A 13,386-nucleotide genomic window follows, 5' to 3' on the forward strand; every position below is an offset into this window, starting at 1 on the left:
AGGTTTGTAGAAGATGTGGCTGGAGTTGAGGTGTTTGTTCTAAGTTTTTGTTTAGCATTTAAGTACATTTTTTGGATAACCAAATTTAATCTAAAATCTTTTTCTAAAAATGACTTTATATAACAAAGCTTGGGGCTGTAGATTGTTGATGATTGGCAGTTGAGACTAAATTGGAGCCACCAGTTTTCAGATTTTTTTAAACTCCAGTTATAGAACACAGGGCTCTGGAGTGTGTAGGGGATTGGAATTGAGGTTGTTGGAACTGACTGCTTAATATTATGTCTTGTTGCTTTTTGGTTTTGTTATCATGTTTTATAATATTAAATCTTTTTGAGCAGATGATTCCTCCCAGAGGTTGTGCCTATATTGTTATGGTTCATAGGCAAGATGCCTATCGTGCCCTGCAAAAACTGAGCCGAGGGAACTACAAAGTGAACCAGAAATCCATAAAGGTACTGTTTTATCATTTATAATTCATTTTTTAAAAAATGTAACATAAAAAAACTGTAGTTTTGGACACTGGGGTATTATTACATGTGCATCTTTTTTTTAAGAGGTTATCTCCTAAGAGTTACAATTTTAAACGCTAGGTATATGGTAGAATTTTGTCTTTTTTTTTTTTTAAGTTTGCCATCTCAGAACTATGAAAAATAATCACTAAAGATAGAGGGAAAGATATAGGTACATGGGTGTTCTTCCTCTGAGGGGTCAGAGTCAGTGTTTCCTTCAAGTCCCAAAACCCTGTTCCACACTTGGATTTCACTGCAAAAGGATTTTGTCTAATGTTGAATAATTCTGATGTACCCAAGACTTTTAAAAGTGTTCCCTACTTTCTTATGCCCAATCAGCCAGTCCCTGATAAAATTTTCCCTTTTCTCTTAGTTTTATGCTGTCTGAGTAGGGGTGATTGGAAGAGTGAGAAAGAAGGTCATTGACAGTCAGATTTCCTTCTAGGACAAACAAGAGTGGGATGAAAGGGTAACCAGATTCCTGGCGCCAAAGATGCTTTGAGTGAGCCCCATGGGTAGCCAGGCCAGATTGTTCCCTTGCTGACCAAGTCTGAGTGATTGGAATCATGGGAAACAGTTTATGACATTCTTCTCCTTTCCTTTTTATATTTTAACAAATGTTGAACTAGATTGCCTGGGCCCTAAACAAAGGAATAAAAGCAGATTATAAGCAGTATTGGGATGTAGAACTTGGTGTTACTTATATTCCATGGGACAAAGTCAAGCCTGAAGAACTGGAGAGTTTCTGTGAAGGAGGAATGTTGGACAGTGATACACTTAATCCAGGTAAAGTAGTATTTAATTTTTTTTAATGTATTTATTTCCTTGGTAGTACTATGACAAATGTTTATTCTTTGCCTTAGGAACTGTTTTTTGAGATTTTTCAAATACCCACTATGTGGGTGCTAGTCTCTCCATTATAAACTAAGGGAGCAATGGTGAATAAGACAAATGTGGCCTTTGCCCTTATGCAACTTACATTTAGTGGGAGAGATGCAGACACAAATAATTACTGATTGTGGGGTTCATTATTCATTATAATATTAAGTGGATCTTAAGTAGACTTTTTCAGTGTAAAAAACTAACAGATCAGATGAGTCTTAAACTGAACATTGTTAGTAAGATCCACTGCCTCATAATAATTTCTTTGAAAATGTTTAAATGTCCAGAGAAGCCATCAAAAGTAAACATGTAAGATGAGGAGATGCAGTTATTTGAAGCCTGGATATTAAAAATGCCAGGTTGATAGTGGAATTTTCATTGGGGAAAATGCCAGCCTGTGGGGACATGACCTGGAGAAAGAGAGATAGCAGGACAAAGAGGAGCACAGGATGGCATGGCAAAATAGAGTAAATATTTCACACATTACAGAACTTCAGTCAGGAGTGCAGAGCTGGACTTGCCCCACATACCACCTCCTCCCTGCGCGTGCACAGCGCCTTCACTTACGGATAGAGCTAGGCGTTTCTGTTCAGGCAGACAGGTGTTGAAGGTCTGTGCTCTAGGTGTTCTGGGCGTCTCTGGTCCAGGATAAAAAGAACTCTGCTCCTCCTTCCCAGGGTCTTTGATCCAAAGACATCCTCCTCCACCATTGTGGTTAAGAACAGAGACTTAAGAGCCAGATGTATCTGGGTTGAATCCCATCTCTGCCTCTGCCAAGCGTGTGTGACTTTGTTTTCCTCTCATAAAATGGGAATAATAATAAATAGAACTATTACATCTGTGTATATATGTATGTATGTATGTATGTAACAAAGGCTTACATTTTCAGTTTATAATTTTAAACGCAGAAATGATTTTTTTTAATGTTGATGATATTAAAATCAGAGAGCTTTCTGATTATATTTCTTTAACTCTTCATAGATTGGAAGGGAATTCCCAAGAAGCATGAAAACGAAGTTGCTCAAAATGGAGGAGCTGAAACCTCACACACAGAGCCAGTGTCACCCACACCTAAGCCTCTGCCTGTGCCTGTGCCTCCTATTCCTGTTCCCGCACCGATAACAGTACCGCCTCCACAGGTAAGAGTACTTGGGGCATTGTTGAAGCTTTCAAGCATCTAAAAGATACCTTTCTAAATCTTACTGGTGATGTATGTCTAGATTCATAGCTAAAAGATGTGAGTACATACACGTGCGTATTAATTTCTTATATATTGGTATGTCAGACCTAATATTTATAAATGCTTTCAAAAACCAGAGTAAATTTCATTTTGCCTTACATCTGCCCAGATTATTCAGTATCTTATTACCTCATAAACTTTTTGACTTGAAATGTGATTTTCCTGCTACATGTTAAGAGCTAAGTAACTAATGTGTTGGTAAGAATTAGAAGTACTTGATCCATACTTTCATGTGTGATTCACTAGATTTTTCTCTTCTTTCAGTACCTTCTTTCCTCAGTTTCTCACATTAAAACTGAATAAGTAAATCTAAGCTATCTCAGGGCTGGGTTGCCTAGCTTCTTGATTTTCCTCAATGTTAAGAGAAAAGTACATGCTTTGGTACATTCTTAGCGGTGACATTTTATAAATGGATTCCCCAAATTGGCACTCCTTACGCAACCTTTTGGATATGACTTCCAGTGCAGGTTTCAGTGTATGTCAGCGCTCACTTAAAGAAACTTGACTTATCTGTTAAGATTGATACTTTTTTTTTTTTAAGCAATAACTAAAGTGTTGGGTATGTATTAAATGTCAGGCATTAGCACTCCACATTTATTTATTCTCTAATCTCCATAATTATGTGAGGTTGGCACTTTTTCATCTTACAGATGAGTAAACTGAGGTCTGCAGAGTGTAATGTAAGTCGCTTTCTCAGGGTCACAAAATGACTTAAAAGGGGGAACAGGCAGTTTGACCCCAGGAACTGTGATCTTAATCACAGTTAAGTGCAAATTACCTGGTAGCTTTTCTTAGAGTTGTATTCCTCAAACTTAATTGACCTGACCGTGAGACATTTTTTTAACAATATTCTGGCAGAACACCAGTGTAGGTGATGGTGAATCACAGTGTGGTATTTGCTTTGATAAGTATAGGGCAAACTGATTTCTGGAAATTCCTTGGTAGCTCAGTGGTTAGAACTCCATGCTCCCACTGCAGAGTTGCAGCTTCAATCCCTGGTGGGGGAACAAAGATCCTGCAAGCCACATGGAGCAAGCAGCCCAGAATTTTTAGAAAAGGGGAAAAGTATGTAGTTTCCATTGTTTTGGAGTGGGTACAGATTACCACTGTTATCTAATAAATGTATTCACATAATAAGCACAATTTAGAGATACTGGTTTTTTTCAGCAAGGTATTTTCTTTGTCTCTACCCACTATATGAGTGAGAGGGTGGCTAGATACGCGGCTTCATTTTCCTTTCTTTCTTTCTAGGTCCCACCACATCAGCCAGGACCTCCTGTAGTTGGTGCTCTCCAGCCACCTGCTTTCACGCCTCCTTTGGGAATTCCACCTCCAGGCTTTGGGCCTGGTGTTCCTCCTCCTCCACCTCCGCCACCGTTTTTGCGCCCAGGATTCAACCCAATGCATCTGCCACCAGGTACACTAAGTTATTTGAGAAGATACTCTCTTTTAAGAGCCTGAAATAAAGTGACACAACTTAAGTTGGCATTGTTTTTCTTATTCTAGGTTTTCTTCCCCCTGGACCCCCACCTCCTATAACTCCACCAGTATCCATTCCTCCTCCTCACACTCCACCAATAAGCATCCCAAACTGTAAGCATGTTTTTCCTTTGTCACTTGTCCTCTTGGAGTTGGGAGTAGGAGGGAGAATGGACCAGTAATAGGTTCTGTAGTATGGCAAAAGCATGTTAACCGGGGTGATAATTAATTATTCAGCTTCACATGTTGATGTAATTATATTCCTTAGCTACTATCGCTGGTATAAATGAAGACACTACAAAAGACTTATCTATTGGAAATCCCATTCCAACAGTGGTGTCTGGGGCTAGAGGAAACGCCGAGTCTGGTGACAGTGTGAAAATGTATGGCTCTGCTGTGCCACCTGCTGCACCCACGAATCTGCCTACCCCTCCTGTAACCCAGCCTGTTTCACTTCTTGGTAAGTTCATTTTTTTTATCATTAGTTTTCTTTCCCCTTCCCAAGTTAGGCTTTTTAGAAACAGTGTTCATTTTGGTAAATTATTCTCTGAGGCTATTTTCCTTGGAGGAAGACCTTTCTTTTAAATATGTGTACATGGTCTTCACCAAGTCTACCCTTAAGAGACAGCCTCAAAAATGAAATCTTATTTGTTTCTGTCTTAAATAAAACTTTGGATTTGCACATCTTAATTTGGTATAAAAAAGTGATCAGACTAATCTCTATGAACAGGAATTGGTACATAGTCCATGATTAACAGAACCCCAGACATCCTGGCATAGTAAGATACAGACTTTTTTTTTAAGCAACATAGGTTTTTTTTCTGTCTGGATGAATTTTTATATATTTAAAATTCCTGGACTTTGATACCATTCTCTGTAGGCTGGCAAAGAGACTATCTTTGATACATTGCAATAAAATGGCTTTGTTACCTGAGTGACAGTTGCACAGCCTGAGGCAGTGCTTTCCCACTGACCCCTCAGTTTCTTATAAGACTTAACCTGTTGTATTCTTTACCCACAACTCAACTTCTAAGGTCCAAGAAAGTGTGGTTTAGATTGTTCACATCTTTAAGAGGCCTTACCCTTGCTTGCTTGAATTTAAATGATATGCCATATACTTATTTCAAGTGTTAATAACAAATTATTATATTTGAAGTGGTATTGCTAACTATAATTAACACTTGATTCTGATAATGGGTAGTTAATTTATCCTTACTATTGTAATGTTTCAATCCTGTGAACTCATTGTATTTTTTAAAGGTGTGTGTTTGTGCACAAATGTTTGTTTTCCTAATCTTAGATTTTTTAAGGAAAGAGCCCTATACTCCTGGGATATAGGGCTGTGGGACATTGGTTTGTGATGTAGGACTTTTACTTTTCACCTGCAGTTTTCAGGACTGTTGGAAATTTTACTTTGTTGCATGTACTACATTTATAATAAAAGTTAATTTGTTTTTAAATGGCATGCTGTCTTCTGCCCTCTCCAAGACTGAGGTTAGGTTAATAATAAACTTGATTTTTATTTTAGTACACAGACTGAGTAATAGTAAAAGAGGATTTATGGTTAAAATTTGTCACAAGTAGTGTACAGTAGTCATTGTAATGATGCAAAATGATTTGTTTGATGGGGAAGTTGCTTAAGAGGTCTATGCCCTGATGGAAGTCAAAGTAGAAGGAACAGTAGTAGACTGGGAGCCAGGAAACCTCAGTATCTTTGGATCTCAGTTTTGTTAAAAACCCCCTCCCCCCCAATATTTGTAATAAGATGATTATACAAGAATCATAGTGAATCTAAGTTGGGTAGAATTTTCTGATCACCCTCTTTCCTTTACCCCACACCCATGCCCCTGATTATGAATTCTCACTGAAATGAAATTTCCTACTCTGGTGTCCATAGATATTAATCACCTGAGACTGTTTGCTTGCATTTGTGCTTTTTTCCTGGGTTTAGTAAATTCATTAAATCAGTGAAAAGATTTCATCATCTCTAAGACTTTGATAACCACTACTTTTGAACAACCTTCAAGAATAAATAACCCAGGGAGTTCCCCTGGTGGCCTGATGGTTAGGATTCCAGGCTTTCACTGCCGTGGCTTAGGTTCAGTCCCTGGGCTGGGAACCAAGATCCTGCAAGCCACATGGCACAGCCAAAAACAAATAAGAATAAACAGCCTACCTTTTATTTAACATTTAGGCTTTGGAAACTCTGCCCTTAATTTCTCATCACTACTGAAATGTATAATTTAAACTCTCAGCCAACATGTGAAACAAAACATATCAAAGCTAGTCAGTGCTAGAAAAATAATCAAATGTCTTAGCATTTTTTGTTATGTAACATACCTGCTTAGATGTCCATCTCCTCCTACCCACCAGACTGGAAGCTCCATGAGAGAGGAACATTTATTATGTAAGTGGATGGATGGATGCTTTTCAGTGTAGGGCTGTTTATACTTCACCTCTGACGATGATCTTTGTCCTTAACTTTTAAAACAAAAAATTTAGGGAATAAAGGTTGTTCCAGATCTGGAAACATTAAAATCTGATATAGCATAAAAATAAGAACAGTTTTGTTAAAATAAGCACTTTTAAGTAAAATGCAGTAGTTTTATTTGAATCATGAAAAAAATATACTTGTTTCCCTTCGATTAGAAATCTTGAAAAGAGTATCCCATGAATTTTGACCTTTTATAGAAGTGAGACTTTTTAATGTATATGCAAATAAAGGAGGATTTATCCAAAAGACTGATCACAATTCCATCATTTTGATAAAGGAATATAGTAATCACATGCAGTATTGTAGTACTAAAGGATCAATTAAGTAGGTTGGATACTGTTGATGTCAACCATGAAACAGAAGACTAGAGCTAAGATGCTTTCATGTTTTCTCTTGGTGCTCTAATGTTTTCTCTTAAGATAATAAAAACCAACATGACACTATACAGAAAATTTTAAGCCTAGGAGGTGATACTTAAACTTCAGCTTCTTCATCTGTGAGACAAGAAATAAAAATGTTAAACCAGGGTGTTGGGGTGATTCAGTTGGACTAACATAAACATATATAAACAGCTGACATGGGGCCTGTCACAAAGTAGGCACTCAGTGAATAGTGGGTGCTTATTACAGGTAAGAAATATCATAGACAATATTTAGAATAAAGAAGAGTATTTATACTTGGAAATTCTAAAATTATATTACTGTACCTATAATTTATTTTAAATTGTTCTAATTGTCAGCAGTAGAAGTAGCTTTTTTAGGAAAGTATGTATCTTGGCATGGTTGCCTCAGATATTTTTACAGTATATTAAACCAGGTGATAAGTTCACATATATAGAAGTTCCATCATGGCTTAGTGATAAAATGTGTATTGGTTATATAGTAATGGCATTTCATTTAAATAGCATGATATGGTATCTGTATTTATCCTATTAGTGATACTCAAATTGTTTTCTTAAAATGAAAGGTAAATATATCCTTGAGAGTTAACTGAGTTCTTGGATCTTAATTTCTGAAATGTGGCAATGATATTTTTAAACTAGAGGGGCCAGTAAAATGTTCAACAGATCTTCCAAAATTCTGTTGTGGGCCTTGGTTATGAAGGAGGCAGTGGGGTGCTTTAAGGATGGTTTGGTTTAAAGAGTTTTCTGAATGATCAGACTTAAGTTTAGGTGTTAGTTTGGAAGTGATGACTCTCTGGAATTGGGCTGAAGTAGCCCACACCACCAGATTTGTAGAGAACCACCTCCATCTTCTAGAGATTTTTATTGTTTTAGTAACCGATAATCTGAAAACGTAAAAACTATTTGATGCACAATAATAATTCATTACTTGATTTTAAAGGAATCTGTGCTTAATACCTCACACTCCCAAGTAGCTTGCTAGAGCAGTGGTCATTTCATTAAAGTTAATAATTTATAGTTGTTGACCATTTAGAAGAGAAGGAATATTAAAGATGATAGCAATTCAGTACATTCTCTTTACTGTATAAGTGTATGTATTTATTACTTTTCCAAATTTATGTATAACATGTATCTCTAATACAATGTACAACATATTCTTATTTAAAATTTCATTGTAATGTGAAATTTGGGTTACTTTGGTGTTCCAAACAATAAAAAAATACACAAAAAAATGTTTGTTTGTGTTACATATCTATTGTGTTACCAGCATATCCAAAATATCTTTTCAAGGAAGAAATTAAGCTAAGTCAGACTCATTCCTATTGTGCAAAATTAAAGTCTCTTCTCTTGTCAGGTACATACATTCATTAATTATTATTATACAGAGATTCTCCCCGGTTTTGTCACAGTGCTATAAATGATGGTAAACTTCATAAGTAAGAATTGGGTATGTGTTAGATTGCTTCTTTTTGATAATATTTGTTACCAAAGATTTAAAGCACAAGTCACAGATCAGTGGCCTACAAGCTGAATTGCTAGACAGTAGTATGATGTATTTCGAGCTTGATTTTTCACACTTCCTTGCCTGGCATTTGATTTTCCATAATTTGAACACGTCAAGAATTATGTAGACCAAATTGGTTTGTAAATTAAACAGTTATATTTGCTTTTATGCCATAGCTGTGACCTTAATACTGTCTTGAAGATGAACAATTTTATTGTCAACTTCTGTAATTCCACTTGATTCTTGAACAGTGCTGGGATTAGGGGCTTCAACTCCCGTGCAGTTGAAAATTCACTTTTAATTTTATACTTGGCCCTCAGTAACCGAGGTCCCACATCTGTAGATTCAACCAACTACATACCCTGTAGTATGTATTTACTGGGAAAGCAGTCTGTGTAAGTGGGTCTGTACAGTTCAAATCTGTTTTTCAAGGGTCAACTGTGCTTTAAAATTGATATTTTAAGTTGTGATTTCACTTAGCTTTACAGTTTTCTCCCCAGAATTTTGATTTTTTGATAATTTTTAATATTGTAAATTAGAACATTAGAGCACCAATCTAATAGTGTGAATAACATTTAAAGGAATTCTGAAGAAAATTCTCAATATTTTTTTAATGGTAATGTCTAATTTTTAAAACACTTCTTACATTTTAATTTTTTTCTTATTGTAGACTTGGTTGTGATGTTGGTTATATTAAATTATAACCTAGAGGGGTCTACCAAATGTTCCTTTGTCCTGTAAAAGTGTTCTTTGAAAGCTTTAACATATTTGAATTGGTACTCTAAATATTGCGTTTTATTATTCCACTAGTGTTTTATACTTAGAAATGCTTCCAAAATACTCATCACAGTGCTTCTTTCAACTTTGTATAAAAAACATTGTTCAATGAATGACTAATAGTGATCAATCCACAACAAATACTTACTTTGGGTATGAATTTATACATGAATATACTGTGTTTTCTCAGAAGGTGAAGCACTTCAAACAAAACCTTGGCAAAGTCTTGCACAAAAACGTGAAAGGTGCTTATCACATTGTCTCCATCTCTGTCTGCACCTTCTAGGCTGCAGAACTCCAACCTAAAGAGTCTCTTTTTAATTGAAACCTGACAGCTTTTGGGGCCTAAGGAAGGTAGGAGGGACAGAAACTCTGGGCTCTAGATTGATTTTTGGTAGACAAGTATAATGCTATGAAGAATTGCAGGTAAGATTTTTTCCAGATAACACTGAGAATTATGGATGATCTCATTCAGTAATGGATTACCAGTATATCCCAGACTTCTTGACTCCAGTAGTACAACTCTTAACTCCAAGTCACACCTGTTATGCCTCTGTATACAAACTCAAATTCTAAAAAACAACTATAAAAGATCTATAGGAAAATTGACCAAACCTTATTGTAGATTGTTTTGCAAAAAAAAAAAACCAAGAAGTCATTTTTAAGAGATAATGGTTTCTGTTTTTTTCATTTAAAATTAGGGTTTTCATGTCCTATGCCATGCTAAAAATAGATATACGGCTTAGTGTACTTACACTATATTACTGAAACTCAAATTTCTTTTAAGTTTTTGCTAACATACCTTTTTTTTTTTTTTTGGTGTAGTAATGTATAATGCAATCTAACATGTGCTCTCTCTCTCATTCTTTGAAAACTAGCTCATTTTTTTCATTCTCCCCAGCTCCCAACACAGTACCTGCTAGAAGAATCACCTGGGAGTCTCTTCAGAATAATTATGCCCTAATTGTTATTAATTGGTGAATCTAGGCAAAGGAAATACATGTTTGGGTTGTACTATTATTTCAATTTCCTGAAGGTCTGTAGTTTAAAAGAAAAAAGACAGCTTTCAATGGTTCAACAACCATATATCTGTATGCCTAGAGGCTCTCAGGGCGTTGATGGGAGAGATAAGAGTGGCTGGTATATCTTTTTCCTTGTGTGAACAGATTTCGAATTAGGTTCATGCACAGTGCCACAGTGGCATTCTTTTGGAATCAAAAAAGGTGGAACTGCAACTGGGAGCGGAAAAGGAGGTTGTGAAAGAACATTGCAGCTTTTCTCAAAATAAATTTCAGGTCTTCATAGGTAAGGAAAGAGACCACCCTGGGGAGAGACTGTTTTTGCCCCCTGAGAGGTATCTTGTCTATGAGTTTAGTTGTCGGTTTATGCCACCACCATACATTCATATGTTCTACATGTTTACTCCCAATACCTACTGTGGACCAGGCAGTGTTCTGGGTACTAGAGATACCTGAATGACAAGAGAAGGCCTGTCTTCCTGGAGCTTACATTCTAGCAGGGACTTAGATAAATAAGTAAACTAATAATTTCACATGAAGATATTCCTGTGAAGAGAGTAAAGCAGAGAATGGGATTGGAGGAATGTCGTGTAAAGTGTACTGTTTTGAATAAAATGGCTGGAGAAGGCTTCTGAGGAGGTAATATAGAGAGAAATAATAAGAGGAAAGAGTCGTGTAGATACAGAGGAAGAACATCTCATTTAGAGAAGACAGAAGGGGAGCCTGGACTGAGAACAAACTACAGAGGGCTGTAGGGCTGGAACAAGGTGAACATAAGAGCAGCCGTGATGAGTTCAGAGCTAGTTACCAAGGGTCAGTCAGGAGTGCAACAGGAAGTGTAGGTTTGAACACTGTTGTGAACTAGTTTCCATTTTTCAAAGGATTGTATATGGCAGTTCTGGAGAAAGCAAACTGCAAGAGTTGGTAAGAGTGGAATGAGGGGACTATTTTGGATGAAGATAGAGCCTTCAAAGTGACTCTCCTAACTTACATACGTGAGAGAAGAGCCAAGAATGACTACGTTTTGTTGTTTTTTTTTTTTAACCTGAGCATTTGGTAGTGTAATCGCCATTCCTGAAATGGGAAAATCTCAAAGAGGTGTGGGTTTAGGGTGAGGATGTCAAGTTAAATATGTTGGATGTTTTGACATTTAGGTGCAGATGTCAGCTAAACATCTGGTAAAGATAAGTTCTGGTGTTGTCAGCAAATATAAACGACATTTACAGCCACCAGTCGTGAAATTACCTAGGGAGGGGATGTAGTGCGAGGGATGAGCCCAGGAATACTGCAGCACTTAGCAGTTGAAAATACAGTATGGAGAACTAAGAGTTTGTGTATATCAATCATTTAAGCCTTACAATTCTTTGAAGTCGACACAGTTATCCCCATTTTGTAGATAGAGTGTAAGAGGCATAAAGAGATGAAATAACCTGCCCAAGGTCACAGCTCCAAGTGGCAGTGCCTAGAATTCAAGGTACCCTCGTTCCAACACCCATGCTTTTAGCCACTGTCCTGTGCTGTTCCATCCAGCAAAGGCGCAGCCAGGGAGCTAGGAAACAGTAGAGGGAGGTACTCTGGAAGCTGAGTAAAGAAAAGTTCCTAGGGAGGAGGGAGGCGGCAACCACCAGAGGCCATTGTTGGGTCAAAGAGCGCTGAGACTTGCCAACTGGATTTAGCAAAATGAAAGCTTCTGGGTGACTTTGGGAAACGTGGTTTTATTGGAGTGATGGGTTCAAAAGCCTGTATAAGTGTGTGTGGGGGTATATATATATATATATATATATATATAGGAGAGAATGAGAGAGAGGAGGCAATGGTACAGTAATTCTGGACATCCTACTCTGAGGAGATGTGCCATATGGGGGAACATTAAAATGGGGGTGAGAGCTGAAGGGAGATCCACAGTGAGGGAGGGTTTTTTTGTTTTTATTTCTAAAAGATAGACAAAACTCCAGCATGTTCTTACTGGAAAACCCGGGAGAGGGGAAATTTTTGATGCAGCAAAAAAGATTTGCTAGGTTGATATTCTTAGGTAGATGAGAGGGGGGCCTAGATTTGGGGTTTGAGTGTGGGGCTTCATTTAGCCTTTGGAACACATGTTCCAAACAGATGTTCACAGACGGAAGGAGCAATACGGATACAGGTGCAGGTAAAGGGTAGGTTTGGTGGTAGGTGGGTGGATGAAAAAGTCTTAATAAATGCCTTCTTTTAATGCTATACCAACTAGGATAAATAAAACTTATTTCCATTTAACATTACTTGGTTATGAAATGAAGTACTTTGGATGGGCCTTGAAAGGATACGCTAAGTCAAAGAATCTAGTCACAGAGGGTCGTGTATTGTATGATTCCACTTACATGAAATGTCCAGAATAGCCGAGTCCATAGAGACAGGAAATGGGATGTATGGTTGCCTGGAGGTTGGGGGGAGATGGGGAATGGTAGTTAATGAATACAGGGTTTCTTTTTGAGATGATAAAAATTGTTCTAAAATTTATTTTGATGGTTGCCCAACTGAATATATTTAAAAACATTGAACTACACCCTTTACATGGGTGAATTGTAGGCTATATGAATTTTACCTCTCAAAAGCTATATAAAACCAACCAGGTAAGAGCAGACAATTAAGGAAAAATGAACATTTGAAACAGATACCTAGAAGCATATGAATGTGAATTGACTCACGAAATTAGAATTGGTGGCCAGGATTAAGGGAGAATTTGTGGTTGTAGTTACAAACAAAATGAGGCCAGTCAGCATGTTGGGGGTGGTGCCCAGCCGTCTTCAGGTGCAGATTAGGTAGAAGTGTTGCATTTAAAACCAATTTCTGAGCAGCATGGTGAGGGAGAACCATGGACTCCCAAGACAGGTAAGGAGGAAAGGAAAGACGTTGCGGGCATGGGGAACATGATCCTAGTGGGATTGACCGTTGTTTGGGGCACTTGAAAATGAGAATTTTGAAGTAACGAAGTTGCTTCTGATGAAAAGTCCAGGACTTCCCAGAGGCATTGGCTGTGGTAGAATGAAAGACATGATGATTGGTGGAGAAGAGGCAGAAGAACCATCCTTTCTGCTGATTG

At 37.4% G+C, this 13,386-nt stretch overlaps 1 protein-coding gene across 2 annotated transcripts in view; it reads left to right on the forward strand.

Annotated features, from left to right (window-relative positions):
- SCAF4 (SR-related CTD associated factor 4) overlaps positions 1-13,386 on the forward strand; it is a 61,983-nt gene that overhangs the window by 41,667 nt on the left and 6,930 nt on the right. The window contains exons 14-19 of one of the 2 annotated variants that reach the window (XM_002707686.7): positions 339-452; positions 1,139-1,295; positions 2,373-2,530; positions 3,883-4,048; positions 4,138-4,224; positions 4,379-4,570. In XM_002707686.7, the coding sequence (XP_002707732.3) occupies positions 339-452; positions 1,139-1,295; positions 2,373-2,530; positions 3,883-4,048; positions 4,138-4,224; positions 4,379-4,570 (874 nt within the window). The remainder of the gene's footprint in view (positions 1-338; positions 453-1,138; positions 1,296-2,372; positions 2,531-3,882; positions 4,049-4,137; positions 4,225-4,378; positions 4,571-13,386) is intronic. The other variant, XM_005201117.5, reaches the window with a different exon arrangement.

This window comes from Bos taurus, chromosome 1, assembly GCF_002263795.3.
Source record: "Bos taurus isolate L1 Dominette 01449 registration number 42190680 breed Hereford chromosome 1, ARS-UCD2.0, whole genome shotgun sequence".
Taxonomy (NCBI): Eukaryota; Metazoa; Chordata; class Mammalia; order Artiodactyla; family Bovidae; genus Bos; species Bos taurus.